Below are 13,599 nucleotides of genomic sequence, written 5' to 3'. Positions count from 1 at the left end.
GGCGATAAGTGCCAAGTATGGGTAAAAGGAATTGGACACTGTGGAGGACGTATGCATTTGGGCAATAAAATAAATTTTACATAAGTTTTGTGTAAAAACGCAAAAATGAAAGCTTTCAAGTCTCACGTGACTAAGTTCTAGGGGACGACGGCGCGGATGGTAGGAAGTCAATCTAGGGAAGTCGAGACAGTCTAGGTACTTCTGTTACGGTACCATGACGGTACTCAATATTCGCGCCATATATCTAGGGGCCCTCGCCAAACTCAACGTGACAACAGTGACGACTTGCAGCGACCGTGCTCGCAGCTCGTATATGTCGTGTAGTTGGTTGGCTGCTGAGCAGCGTTTTGGCGGATGTGCGTGTCAAAGGTAAGCGAAGGCTGCAGACATTTGCGGCTGTATACCTCGCGCTTGTGTTGTGAGTGCACGCCGTGCTGTAGTGTTGTGTTTCGGGGAGTTGCTTGTAAAACGACTTTGTTTCACTGTACTGTTAACGTCGTGCTCAGTGACATTTTAGCGCACGCTAGGACATTTGAAAAACTATTAGCATCTGTAGGCAAGCACGTGACGTTGGCAAGCAGCTTGTTTCGATTCGGGCGGTTTATTTCAGCGCTCTTGTCAAACGAAACTGCCGCAGTAGCAACAAGCGATCGAGGACACCGTTCTTGCGATAGCTCAGTCAGCGGGCCACTGGGCTTGCAGACTACCTTGACATTACGTATATCGTGATATCTAGGCCATACTTGCTGGCTTTGTTGTGACCGTGTGAAAAGACGTCGGTTTGGTATGCTTTCAGGCTGTCGGAAAAAGAGCTAACTGGGACATCGTGTGGGTGTGACGACTCAAGAAGAAAATATGGCTTTGACTCGCGCCATCGGTGAGTCATGTACCGATACGTGAGGCGCGCGCATGCTTTACCTCAAGTTATTCGCACTTACGGAGCATACTTTTTTTCAAAAAGTGTCAGTTCGTGCCACGCGCAAGCGTGTTGTACCTGAAACGAACTCGGAAGGCAGCAGCAAGCAAAGTTTGAAACTTCTTAACCATGCGAAGGTGCGCTAAGCGTAAACCCTATATTTCTAAATTATGTCGTCGAAAGCTTGTGCGAAATTAACGAAGTTCCTTAGCTCATGCCAGAGAACGTTGTGCTCAAAGCGCAATGCCGTGACGCCCAAGCTTATCTGTAGTCTGGCTATCATATCCGCGATATAACTGAATTGCAGCCAAAATCCTGTTCGTGCTTATTTAACTTTGTGTATGCGAATTGTCATTCGCGGACTTGTTTGCAGCTGCCTGGTACAGATAGCTTAAAATATCAATACAGACGTCCGCACGTGCGTTTACCACGTTGAATAAAACGGGGAAAAAATCTGCTAATTTTGTTCTCTCGTTATGTATGTAAGTATCTTATGTATATATTTTCAGTGCCAGATGTTTAGTTGCTAGCGTCATGCTAATAAAGGCAAACGAGGAAAGCCTTTTTGGACGTTGGCCAAAATTTGCCTCATTTTCTTTGCCATTTGCTTTGTGCTGGAACTGGTTTTGCTGCTGGCTCCCGTGTTAGGACGTAGCGATTTTGATAGCTAAGGTAGTGCTTGCATTGCATTTCACCTGGCTCTGTTTCGTATTGAAGAAAGTAGCTTGATTGGCAGCCTTATATTGCATCACGAAAAGCAAGACAAGATGTAATTGCACCTACATTCATCTTCTAAGTGTTCAAGTCACTGTACACTGCTGTCTTGCCACATTTAAGGTGTTCAGTGCTTTTTATTCAAGCATTCTTATTTCTTCCTCTTTCTTAGGAACTAGTAACCTTTCATTTAACAAATACTGAACCAGTTGTCTGTAACAATTCAGTAAAATGCTGTTTTTCTCTTTGTCAATGTGTATTGTCTGCAGTCGCTCCATAATTTGAGTATACTGAAGTGCAGGACTTGCTCATTTCCGGCAGTCTCGTGAAGTAGCAAGCACACATGGGCGGCCACTCCTTTGTTGACATTATCTGGCCTCATTATTCAATGTCAAAATGCAGTTGCGTGTGTGCTGCCCCCTCCTTCGTTGAACACATTTACATTCTGAGCCTTATGTGAATTAAATTTGGTCTGCATGGGTAACGATGCAGAAACCTGTTTACCTTTTCGTGGATTGTGTTCCTTCATAATGCACCTACTTGGTTGCGCAACTAGTGATTCGCTCTTCCATTGTCTGTTCATGTTAGTCGTGCCTGCTCTTTCAGTAGGAACTGCATGCCCCCCCATGGTAGTGCCATTTCTGTGGCATTGCGCTGCTGAGCACAAGATTGTGGGTTCGATCCGAACCATGGCGGTCACATTTTCATGGAGGCAAAATGCAAAAACACTCATGTACTTAGATTTATGTGCATGTTAAAGACCGCCAGGTGGTCCGGATTAATCCAGAGTCCCCCACTATGGTGTACCTCATTCTCATATTGTGGTTTTGACACGTAAAACCCCAGAATTTAAGTAGAAGCCACATACAGTGCTAAAGGGGGTGTAGAATTTCAGCTTTTCTTGCCTTGTTTGAGGCACTTCGGCATCTTAACTCAGCTTTCAAAAGCAGGCTATGACCATATGTCTGCAATAACTTCAATAGTTAAGCATGCCTTTGTTTCTTTATGTGGGTTTTTGAAAACCTTAGGATGTATTGTTGACTGGTCTATGTAAGCAAGGGAACATCTTGTATATGGTGCAGAGTTTTTATTTTTGCTATATTTTTCTTCCCTTTTAATATGGCACTGTACTGCCAATTAGTTTGTTGAATGCAAGCTCAGAAACTATTGGTTCTTCAAATTTTCATTTCATGAACTCTAGTGTCGCTCTGAATGGAAGCTACACTTGTTTATTGTACAAGGCACTAGTTCGCATGTCTTTATATATTGCATTAACTACGCAGAATTAATCGTGAAGTTTTGTGATGAAAGTGTTGGTGGAAGGTGCAACGGATAACATATGGTTATTTTAAAGTTACAGAAAGCTGAACGAGTTCATAAGGATTCACGAATTGTAAGGTTAAGCAAGGAATGAAAAAAATAACGCTATCAACTGAAAAGTAGCACTGTGGTGGAAGAAGTTACCCGGAAAGCTTATCTGCACATGTTCTGAGCAAGGCAGAGTCAACTTGTCAATCCTGGACACGTGCTTGCGTTCCCTTTTTTTTGCTACAATGTGACCTTTCAATCGATAGTAGGTATCTGGATCCATCATTACTCCTGTGTTCATTGATATTGCTCTTAGTTGGTCTCCATTGCTGGTATTTAATTGCTGGACAGTCTGCCTTTTTAATCATCGCTCATGCTCTCATCATGCAAACAACTATGTGTTTTTAATTCTTTGCTCATAGGCTTTTGCTCTTTCCTACAAACATAAAAGAGGGAAGTGGGAGGAAGGGACACATTGCATGAATTTTCCCGAATAGAGTGAACTTGATCTTTTATTTTGCATTGGCATATCTTCATTTTTTTAATTGTCAGGGCTGGTTATATTTGCAGTGACCAGAATAATTGCAAGTGAAACTAAGATAGCTTGAGGGGGCACTTCATTTTTCTTTCAGGTATTGGCATGAAAAGGCAGCCTTTGTCCTCTTATATTCCGGAATTATTATTATTATGGTAACTTATTACGCAATACACATGTAGTACCAGAGATTTTTGGCGGCACTACTGAAGGTATTTCACACATATTTCTTTTTTTTTTTAGCTGTGCTTGGTATTCTTGGACTTTTTCTGGCTGTTTTTGGTGGTGGTGGTGCTCTCCTTCTGCGGAGACTGTTCATCACTCTTTTAGATGAGGTAAATTAGTCGTACTTTGCCTATTATTACATTTTTTGGGCTTCCTACATTACACATTGACCATTCCATTGGCAGCCCTTGGACGCTGCCATATTGGGCAGCTTATCAGGACACTGTGTTAGAACATTCTGTTACAGTGAAAGGGGCCCTGAAATACTTTTTCAACATAGTAAGAAAACGTTGCCATTCTGTCGTAGACGCTGCTGTAAACATGCGAGCCAAATATTACTGCACTGCATGCAGTAGGAAATTCACAATCTTGTGTCAAGCACTGGAAAAAATTACTTGCCTTCACTTCTGCAATGTCATCATCAAAAGCAGCTGGTCAATCAATGCTATTGGCTGATTTTGTGATCCTAAGAACATTCTCAGTAATACATAATTGCTAATTTTGAGTTAAATAAAGAAGTATGTCTGCACTCTCATAGGACAGAAAAATAATTTCACCTTTGCACTGCACGTAGTTGCATCAGCTGCATGTGGCATCTGAGATGGCAGCGACGTGCTGCATAGACATGTCTACCGCAGCTGCCAAGGGGTGCCGCAACGAGCCCTTTCATTACCGCGACACTCAACTTTTGGGCGGGGCTTTGCTCTCTTGGCTTCTCCTCTGTGTAGCTTCCAGTGCACTAGGAGAGATGAAACGAGAGATAGCTGTGTATCAGTGCAGTAGCGCCATTTATAGTTGAAGGATTCGAAAAAAATTTGCAGCGTGAGATTCGTGAGACGACATCCTTTGCAAGTGAGGCCACTCTGTTTGTTAGAAAAGTGTTCCAGGCCCCCTTTAACCTGCTATTGGCAAGGGACATGTATAGATGTTGGCATTGTGAGAGATTCATGAGGCATTTCAAGATCTTGAGTGTCTGGTGTTCTCTCATGTCTGAAAAAAAAAAAAAGCAATCAACCGTTTTTTTTTTTTTCATGCACTAATAGACCACCAAAAGATTTATGCTGCACTTTATTTTTTGGATATGAAACTTTACACTGCATAGCTTGACTGCTACATTGAATTTGTAGACAGCTCCATTTGCTTCATCATGAATTGGTTGTTGCACAAGCTTTTAAAAAATTTAAAGGATCTGATCATTAATTGTGCAGCAAATAACACTTCTATGCCTCACTTAGCGCATTTTAGAATTTTCGAAAGGTACATTTTATTTTGATATTCCTTGCTGGTACTAAATTGCTGGACTTAGCTTCGTATGTGTTCACCCTGCCATGTGCTACATTAAAGGGGCAGATACAGTCCAGCCTAATGCGACTGTGCGTCGCGTGCGACACAGTTGCACAACACTGGCAAAAAGTGGCCACTCACAGTCTCTTAGAGTCTGGCACAGTCCACATGGCCAGCCACACTTGGCTAGCTATAACGTGGCAAGTGTGGGAATAGAAAATGTCCTATCTCGCGCTGGAATGCATTGCATGCTAGCTTCTCTAGGTGGCATGTGAGCCTACAGTTCAGGTGCATTGAAGAAAATGCACAGAATTTACACTATTGTCAAACGAAAAAGTGCTTGCTCGCCACACACTCGTGCGCATGCACTGCAGCAATGCCTCTTCACCGTGCTGCTGAAGGCCACATTCAATGCACTGAACTACACAGGGGACAAATTTTTGGTGGTCCTAACGTCGCCGGCACAACATATTCGACTTCACTGTCTGCTGCTTGGCACGCTGGAAACTCTGAACACATTAAATGTTGATAATAACTGTGTTCAAAGTGGCTGAGCATGTTTACAAACACCAATGGGATTTATACACTGCAGTTTTTGAAACTGTCTTATGTACTATTTTAGTTTATGCTGCTACACTTGCCAATGTCTCGGCTATTAACATAAAAATTTTATCACTGTTCTTTTCAGCACAACTAAGTTTACGTGCGTATGCACCACGACACAAATTGACTTGTATCTTTCAGTATCTGCATATTGGTCCTAAACTCGTCAGTTGGCAATATGAGAAAGCTTGCATGTCAGCAACATGCCCTCAGTCACTTGCCCTCACTGTAGATGATGGTGCATTAAAGCCGACAGTCAAGCTATGTTTGTAAATTTTGCACTGCTGAATTACACAATAAGTAGTAGAACCTGGGTACTTTAATACTTTCTTTTAGTCGTGAAATTTACCCAAAAGTTTCTTATAGGGACAGAAGGTGGCACCAGAGGCACTAGTATAAGTAGAAGGGGGCTATGTAGAAGAAAAGTATAGGGAGCTTCTAAGTGCAGTTATGACAGAAAGAGAAGCAACATGCTCATTGGAAAGAGGGAAAAAAAGAAAATGAAAAGCTGGTGGAACAGGAAGATGCGAGAAGCTGTCGCTGAACTACAGAAAGCATCGCAAGAGCACGGGCAGGCAACAAAAGTGCAGTTGCTGCAGGATGAAGTAGCCAGAAAATGGGAAATATTCTGGGAGAAAAAACCTATGGTTCAAATACTGGTTCAAGCAAAGATATAAGTGAACATCGGTTGTCAGAAATACGTGAGAAAAAGAAGGCTACACCTAGAATATTTTGGAACTGCATAAGCTTAATAGGCAGAAAGTCTGGAACAGTACAGGAGCATATCCTAGATGAAGTTGGAAGCAAACTGGAAGGGGACGTTGCATTAAATTGCATCTGAAAAATAACAGCCAAATCTTTCCAAGGCAATGACGAGGTTGTGTTTGAGGAAGAAAGTGGAGGAAAGAAAACCACATGGAAGAAAAAGCTGGTGCTGACAAATTTGAACTGGAAGAAAGCTGAGGAGAAAATTCCTAAGCACACAGCCGCAGGGCTAGACGAGGTTCCTGTTAGGCTGTTTAACAAACTGGGCCCAAAAAGTAAGGAAGCTCTGTTGAAAGCAGTAGAAAAAAAACCCTTAAAATATAGACGAGCACCAGACAGATGGCGACAAAGTATAATGAATTTAATTTATAAAGGTAAGGGGAGAAAAGATAAAATTCACTCATATAGACCGTAGACTATTACATCGGTAATATACTGGTTAGCAATGCAAGCAAATAAGGTAAAGCTGCAAGCATGGGCATAGAATAATGTTTTTTTGGGAGAACTTAAGAATGGCTTCAGAATAGGTTGGTGTTTGCATGATAACTTATTTGCCCTTACTCAGTGTATTGAAACGTCAAGAGTAGAAAGGCGACTGTTACGTGTGGCCTTTTTAGACATCACAGGAGCGTATGACAACGGAGACAGCAACATTTTATATGGGATATTCTTGGAAAGAAGGCTTAGGCGACAAATTGTGTACAGTTTTGGAGAAAGATTTACTTAGAAAGTACCATTTGCGTTGAATGGGAACGAATGAGGAGAGAGGAGAAAGTTGATGCCAACAAGGGACTGAGGCAGGCATGCCCTTTATCCCCACTGGTGTTCATGATATACATGGTGAGGATGGAAAGGTCGCTAGAAGGAAGTAATATCGGGTTTATTCTCTCATACAAACAGGCGGGTACAGTAGTATAGCAGCAGTTTCCAGGTTTGCTTTATGCAGATGACATTGTGTTGCTACCTAACAAGCAAAGTGATATGCAACGTCCAGCTAATATTTGTGGACAGGAAGGCGATATGTTAGGTCTGAAATTTAGCGTCACAAAATCGGGTGTTATGGTATTAAACAAAAACAGTGAACAGACAGTGATAATACTGGGCCAGGAAATACCCAGTGTAAAAGAATATAAGTACCTTAGTGTATGGATAAACGAAGGCAATAGATATATGGAAACAAAGGAAAAAAAAGAATAACAGTAAAGGGGAAGAGAAATGTGGCCAGAATGAAACGCAGAGCGCTATGGGGATACAATAGGTACGAGGTGCTCCAGGGTATGTGGAAAGGTGTAATAATTTCAGGACTTACATTTGGAAACGCGGTTTGCTTGAAATCGGGGGTAGAATCAGGACTCGATAGCAAGCAAAGGTCAGTGGGATGCCTCATATTGGGCACTCAAGGGAAGACTACTAATGAAGCTGTGCAGGGTGATATGGCATGGACAACTTTTGAAGTGAGGGAAGGTCAGAGTAAAATTATGAAAAATGACAGAGAGAGAGAGAGAGAGAGAGAGAAAGAGAGAGATAAAAGGAAGGCAGGGATGTTAACCAGTGAATTGTACGGTTGGCATTCCTGCGCTGGGGAAGGAAGTAGGGGAATACGGAAGAAAGTAAATGGGCTGAGAGAGTTTTCAGGTATTTGTACAGGAAAACATTGATTCACAGTGGAGGAAAAGAACTAGGAAGCTTACCAGCAAATATGCGACCTGTATGGTGATCAACATGGCAACAAAGAATGCCAAGCAGAAAGTCGGAGAGGCTGAGATAATCCCATGGGTGGTTGCAGTGGAAAAGAAGCCTGCTATGAATAACTAGAGGAAAGAAACAATTTAGGATAACTCAAAGAAAAACTTATTTTTTGAAGTGAGATCAGGATGTCTTATATAAAGTGAAATATAAGAAGGGGAAAGCATGTGCTTGCTGAGGTAAAGCTAGGGAAACAATGGAGGATGTTATACTAAAAGGTGAAAATATCTGCCCAGCGGTCGATTTAGGCTCCTCTAGCCTCCTTGAAGCCCTTGGATTCAGTGAGAGCAGGGGCAAGGTAAACATGTCTGCAATAGAGATTAGTAAGATGCGATTGTGGAAGATTGGTGGAAGAAAAGTATGGAAACGACAAACAATGGAAGCATACGAAAACAAAGTTCCCAGTAGAGGTTCAGAAAGTTAGGTGATGGGAACTTGTGGGGGGGGAGGGGGGGACGGGGTTCTTTTTTTTTTTTTTATCATAGGTATATTTAACACAAAATAACGAGAGCTTGGTGTTGAAACCCACCATCCCATTCTAAAGGACTCTCATAGCATCCATCTGGGGAAAAATCTGTCGCGATAAATGGCCGGGCTGCACGATTAAGCAAATCTTTCATGAGGGAACATGTTTCTCCCACATTTATTTCAGCGTGTGTGTAGAGGGAATGTGCAATGAGAGCTTTGGTGAAATAAGTTCATGTGTGATGCATTTGTGCTTAAAATTTTACACAGCACTGTTGCATGATTGACCTGGCCCTTCTACCTCCCTAGTAGCCTTCCTCACACAAACTGTTCTGTTCGGCTGTTTCTATTTGTACCTTGTCTAGCTAGTTAGATAAGTTGATTATGTCAGGTTAACTAGTTCAGTAATTTAGTTATTTTTGATTAGTACACGTAGCAAATTAATTATATTTGCTTAGTTATTATAGTAGGTAGGTGATTAGCTTATTGTGAATAATTTTGTTGGTATTGTTACTTCGTTAATTAGCTTATTACCGTTGTTTGTTGCATCTGTTATTATTGAGTTGAGTATTATTATTCAGCTGTTTGAGTTAGCTCAGTTATTAGTTATGTAATTAATTTTAGTGCATTATTAGTTATGAAATTAGTTTAGTAAGTACATGTTTAGTTATTTGATAAGTTAATTATTTTAATTAGATAAGTTACTCATATTGGGTAGAGAGGGTTAGTTATTGTTTAGTTAGGGTAGTTAGTTGATTACCTTAACTGGTTTAGTTAAATAGTTAGCTTTCATTGCTAGGTTAGCAATTTAGTTAAGTTCACTGTTAGTGCCTAGTTTGTTAGCTTAGTTTATTACTTATGAAACTTGTTTAGTTAATAAGTTTAGACCTTTAGTTAGTACACTTGGTAAGTTTCGTTAGGTACTCTTGTAACATGACCACACAACAAATGTTAGGCATTGTCACCATCATTAAGTATACGGTCACTACACAGAGAGATGTGTGCAAAAACTGGAACACGAGTGGCAGGCCATCTACGCATAATTACATAAGAGTGCGACATGAAATTCCTCTGTAGTCGGTTGGGGAATGTAGCCGGTTTCTAACATGGGAGTAGTCCATAGATTACATTTTGAATTTTGATTTGGGCTCGCTGGGACATCGTGAATTTTGATGTCTGCCAGGGTCCACTTCATTGTTTCTCGTTAGAAATTGACCACATTGTGTTCTAACATAGCCAAAGATTGAACATTGCAAATTTCATGAATTCTACTGAGCAAACACTGTCAAAATAGAAAAAATACTTGGTAATCCATGAAGATTGTACTGATGTACCATGCTGGGATTTAGGCACGAAATTCAAGAAATTTAACTTTGACCTTCATTTTCTTGCATAATTGATCTCTTATCATAAGATTAACAATTTCTTTTCAAGGAACACTCTACTTGTCTAAACTTACTTAGTGTTTTGCTTTAGTATCCCTTTAAGTAAAGTTTCATAGCAGTTGGTGTTTAAGACTGATAGTTCTAACTTTGCGAGTGAAGTGAGATGCACATCATTAACCAACTCGGATTGCTTTTCAGTTTAGTTAACTTTCTTTTTTTGGCCTTGGTGGTTTTACTGCAGACATTTTTTAGCACTGAATACTGTGAAAGAAGATGGTGTGAAAATTATGTGTTTATGTATTTATGTAATTATGTATTTTATTTTTATCATGAAATAAAAATTTGAGACATAGAGCCAACATTTCTTGCCCTCATTTTTGATTTTCAGAAACTTCCTCTGGTTAATAACTCGGATGCATTTAATTTGTGGCGAGACATTCCGCTACCCATCTACAGAAATTTCTACTTCTTCAACTTGACCAATCCAAGGCAGTTCCTTGCGAAAAAAGAGAAGCCGAAGTTTAAGGAGGTTGGACCTTATTCTTACAGGTAATTAATTACCTGTGTTTCTTACGCAGCAGGCATGTTGCATTACTCTGTTATAATCTTCTATGCTTGTCACTGCTTAATCTGGATGGTAGTGATAGATTTAAGGGATATTGCACACTTCATTATATGAACGTAAATCACTAAAGCAACAAGTTGCTGTTTTTCTTTTGCTTGTAGTCTTTGCAGCTTTAATCTTCCAATACTAAGTGAAGACCATTTCGATATGCTGTAGATATTTGTTGTTAGCACCTAATTTGCATGTTATTGCCATGTCACATCAAATTTCAACACATCTGTGGCCAATGATACACAAAAATAAACCCTAGGTTGGCAAAAAAAGGTTTCCCCAGGGTGATTTTTGTTTTACTCACATTTGTTGCTGGAAAACTTATGAACAGCTTTGATGTAGCAGTACCTGGTGACTTCTGTCCTATAATCATTTGTCTTGTTGTCATAGGGGTATTGCTTCTTTGTTGAATATTCTTGCTAGAACAACACTTCAGAATGTTCACATCATAGGCTTTAAAACATGCTATTTGTCATTATTTGGCAGATTGCATGAACCACAGTTTTGAACAGTTTTCAACAATGTTTACAGGGTCACATGGGTGAAAAAAAACATCACCTGGAATTCCAATGGCACAGTTTCCTACAGAGAAGTCAAGACATATGTTTTTGACAGAAATGCGTCTGTTGGTACTCAAAAGGACTACATCACAACTATCAATGCTCCTCTTGTGGTAGGTTGAGCTTCGATTCCTGAAAAGCACTTAAGGCCAGTGATATGCCAGATGAATATGTAAACACTTGCTGCATTAGTTCTTACTTGTGGCTGGACTAGGCCAATTTGTAACTTTGTTAATTGATGTTTTGTCTGTTGCTATCTTTGATTTAATGGGCCACTGTTTCTTTGCAGCTATGAGTCTGGCCACAGGTACTCACGCAGATTCATTTTTTACGGTCTGTGTGTAAATATTTCCAGCGCTTCATAGTAAATGCAACTAACAGAACAATGAACAACTATGTGTTGTCTGTTGTAACAGAATTAAGCACAGGTGATTCTCAAAGCTGCATTTTTTGTGAAATGAACCATGGCCTAGGTTATAACAACTAGCAGTTTTGCACAATTCAATTTTCTGCTCCCTGTATGAAGTGCCAATGGTGAACTTCAGCATATTTTACAGGTACCTCATACCATTTCATTGCACTACCTCTCTGGAACAAACCCCTCTTTCTACTTATAGTACACGATTCTGTACTATAAGTGCTTTGTACAAATACTATTCGACAGTGTTTTTGTCACATTGCTATAAAGTGTTTACTTTGATGTCCACAACTGCCAAGAAAATCGGACATTTGTATCAGCTCTGCTGAGCTTTAACAACCAGTGTTGCGTGCATTTTAGTTGATATAGCTCTTGCCCCATGAAACACCCACTTTGTCAGTACACAGCTGTTGGGATTCATTGTGCACACTGCAGGCTTTCACAATTTTATGGGCCTACATTATGTGGTGTCAAATTTCTGCAGCTCGAGCCACTGAAGTGCGGGAAGAAAGTTCAAGAAAGGATGAAGGAAAAAGGATTGTAAGAGGACAACACGAGCGCTGATTACCAACTGAATTTATTGGTCGCCAAACACCTGCATATATATATATACATACATACACACACACAAAGTAATATAGTTATTAAACACAGTGATGGAGACACTAGTCGCATAGGAAGGTTCGCCCGCAGTAAAAGCAGATAAGATTAGGGTTGGCATAGGCTCAAAAGCACGGCTACAGTTATATTGGGCAGAAGGGGTGTTGCATGAACAAAATACCTAGATAAAGGAACTTCTAACCTAGTCTTGCACTGCAATGGCTGCAGATATAAGCCTCAGTTTAAAGATGGATGTGTGCTGGATTTCCATCACGAAAAAGGAACGCAAGAAATATCGGAGGCGTATTTATTAAGAAATTTGGAGACGGATGTATCAGTCAGTCATCATCATCATCAGCCTGGTTATGCCCACTGCAGGGCAAAAACCTCTCCCATGCTTCTCCAACTACCCAGGTCATCTACTAATTGTGGCCATGTTGTTCCTGCAAACTTAATAATCTCATCCGCCCACCTAACTTTCTGCCGCCTTCTGCTACGCTTTCCTTCCCTTGGAATCCATTCCGTAACTCTTAGTGACCATCGGTTATCTTCCCTCCTCATTACGTGTCCTGCCCATGCCCATTTCTTTTTCTTGATTTCAACTAAGATATCATTAACTCGCGTTTGTTCCCTCACCCAATCTGCTCTTTTCTTATCCCTTAACGTTATACCAATCATTCTTCTTTCCATAGCTCGTTGCGTCGTCCTCAGTTTAAGTAGAACCGTTTTCGTAAGCCTCCATGCTTCTGCCCCGTACGTGAGTGCTGGTAAGACACAGCTGTTATACACTTTTCTCTTGAGGGATAATGGCAATCTGCTGTTCATGATCTGAGAATGCCTGCCAAACGCACCGCAGCCCATTCTTATTCTTCTGATTATTTCAGTGTCATGATCCAGATCCGCAGTCACTACCTGTCCTAAGTAGATGTATTCCCTTACCACTTCCAGTGCCTCACTACCTATTGTAAACTGCTGTTCCCTTCCGAGACTGTTAAACATTACTTTAGTTTTCTGCAGATTAATTTTTAGACCCACCCTTCGGCTTTGCCTCTCCAGGTCAGTGAGCTTGCATTGCAGTTGGTCCCCTGAGTTACTAAGCAAGGCAATATCATCAGCGAATCACAAGTTACTAAGGTATTCTCCATTAACTTTTATCCCCAATTCTTCCCAATCCAGGTCTCTGAATACCTCCTGTAAACACGCTGTGAATAGCATCGGAGAGATCGTATCTCCCTGCCTGACGCCTTTCTTTATTGGAATTTTGTTGCTTTCTTTATGGAGGACTACGGTGGCTGTAGAGCCGCTATAGATATCTTTCAGTATTTTTACATACGGCTCGTCTACACCCTGATTACGCAATGCCTCCATGGCTGCTGAGGTTTCGACTGAATCAAACGCTTTCTCGTAATCAATGAAAGCTATATATAAAGGTTGGTTATATTCCGCACATTTTTCTATC

At 40.8% G+C, this 13,599-nt stretch overlaps 1 protein-coding gene across 1 annotated transcript in view; it reads left to right on the top strand.

Moving 5' to 3' along the window:
• Positions 1–247: 247 nt before the first annotated feature.
• LOC126535862 (scavenger receptor class B member 1-like) overlaps positions 248–13,599 on the top strand; it is a 31,714-nt gene continuing 18,362 nt past the window's right edge. The window contains exons 1-5 of the mRNA XM_050182706.3: positions 248–369; positions 797–877; positions 3,717–3,808; positions 10,335–10,495; positions 11,094–11,235. Of these exons, the coding sequence (XP_050038663.1) occupies positions 856–877; positions 3,717–3,808; positions 10,335–10,495; positions 11,094–11,235 (417 nt within the window). The 5' untranslated portion in view covers positions 248–369; positions 797–855. The remainder of the gene's footprint in view (positions 370–796; positions 878–3,716; positions 3,809–10,334; positions 10,496–11,093; positions 11,236–13,599) is intronic.

The sequence above is a fragment of the Dermacentor andersoni genome, chromosome 4, assembly GCF_023375885.2.
Source record: "Dermacentor andersoni chromosome 4, qqDerAnde1_hic_scaffold, whole genome shotgun sequence".
NCBI lineage: Eukaryota > Metazoa > Arthropoda > Arachnida > Ixodida > Ixodidae > Dermacentor > Dermacentor andersoni.
Note: the sequence above shows the minus strand (reverse complement) of the source record. Positions and strands in the feature narration are given on the sequence as shown.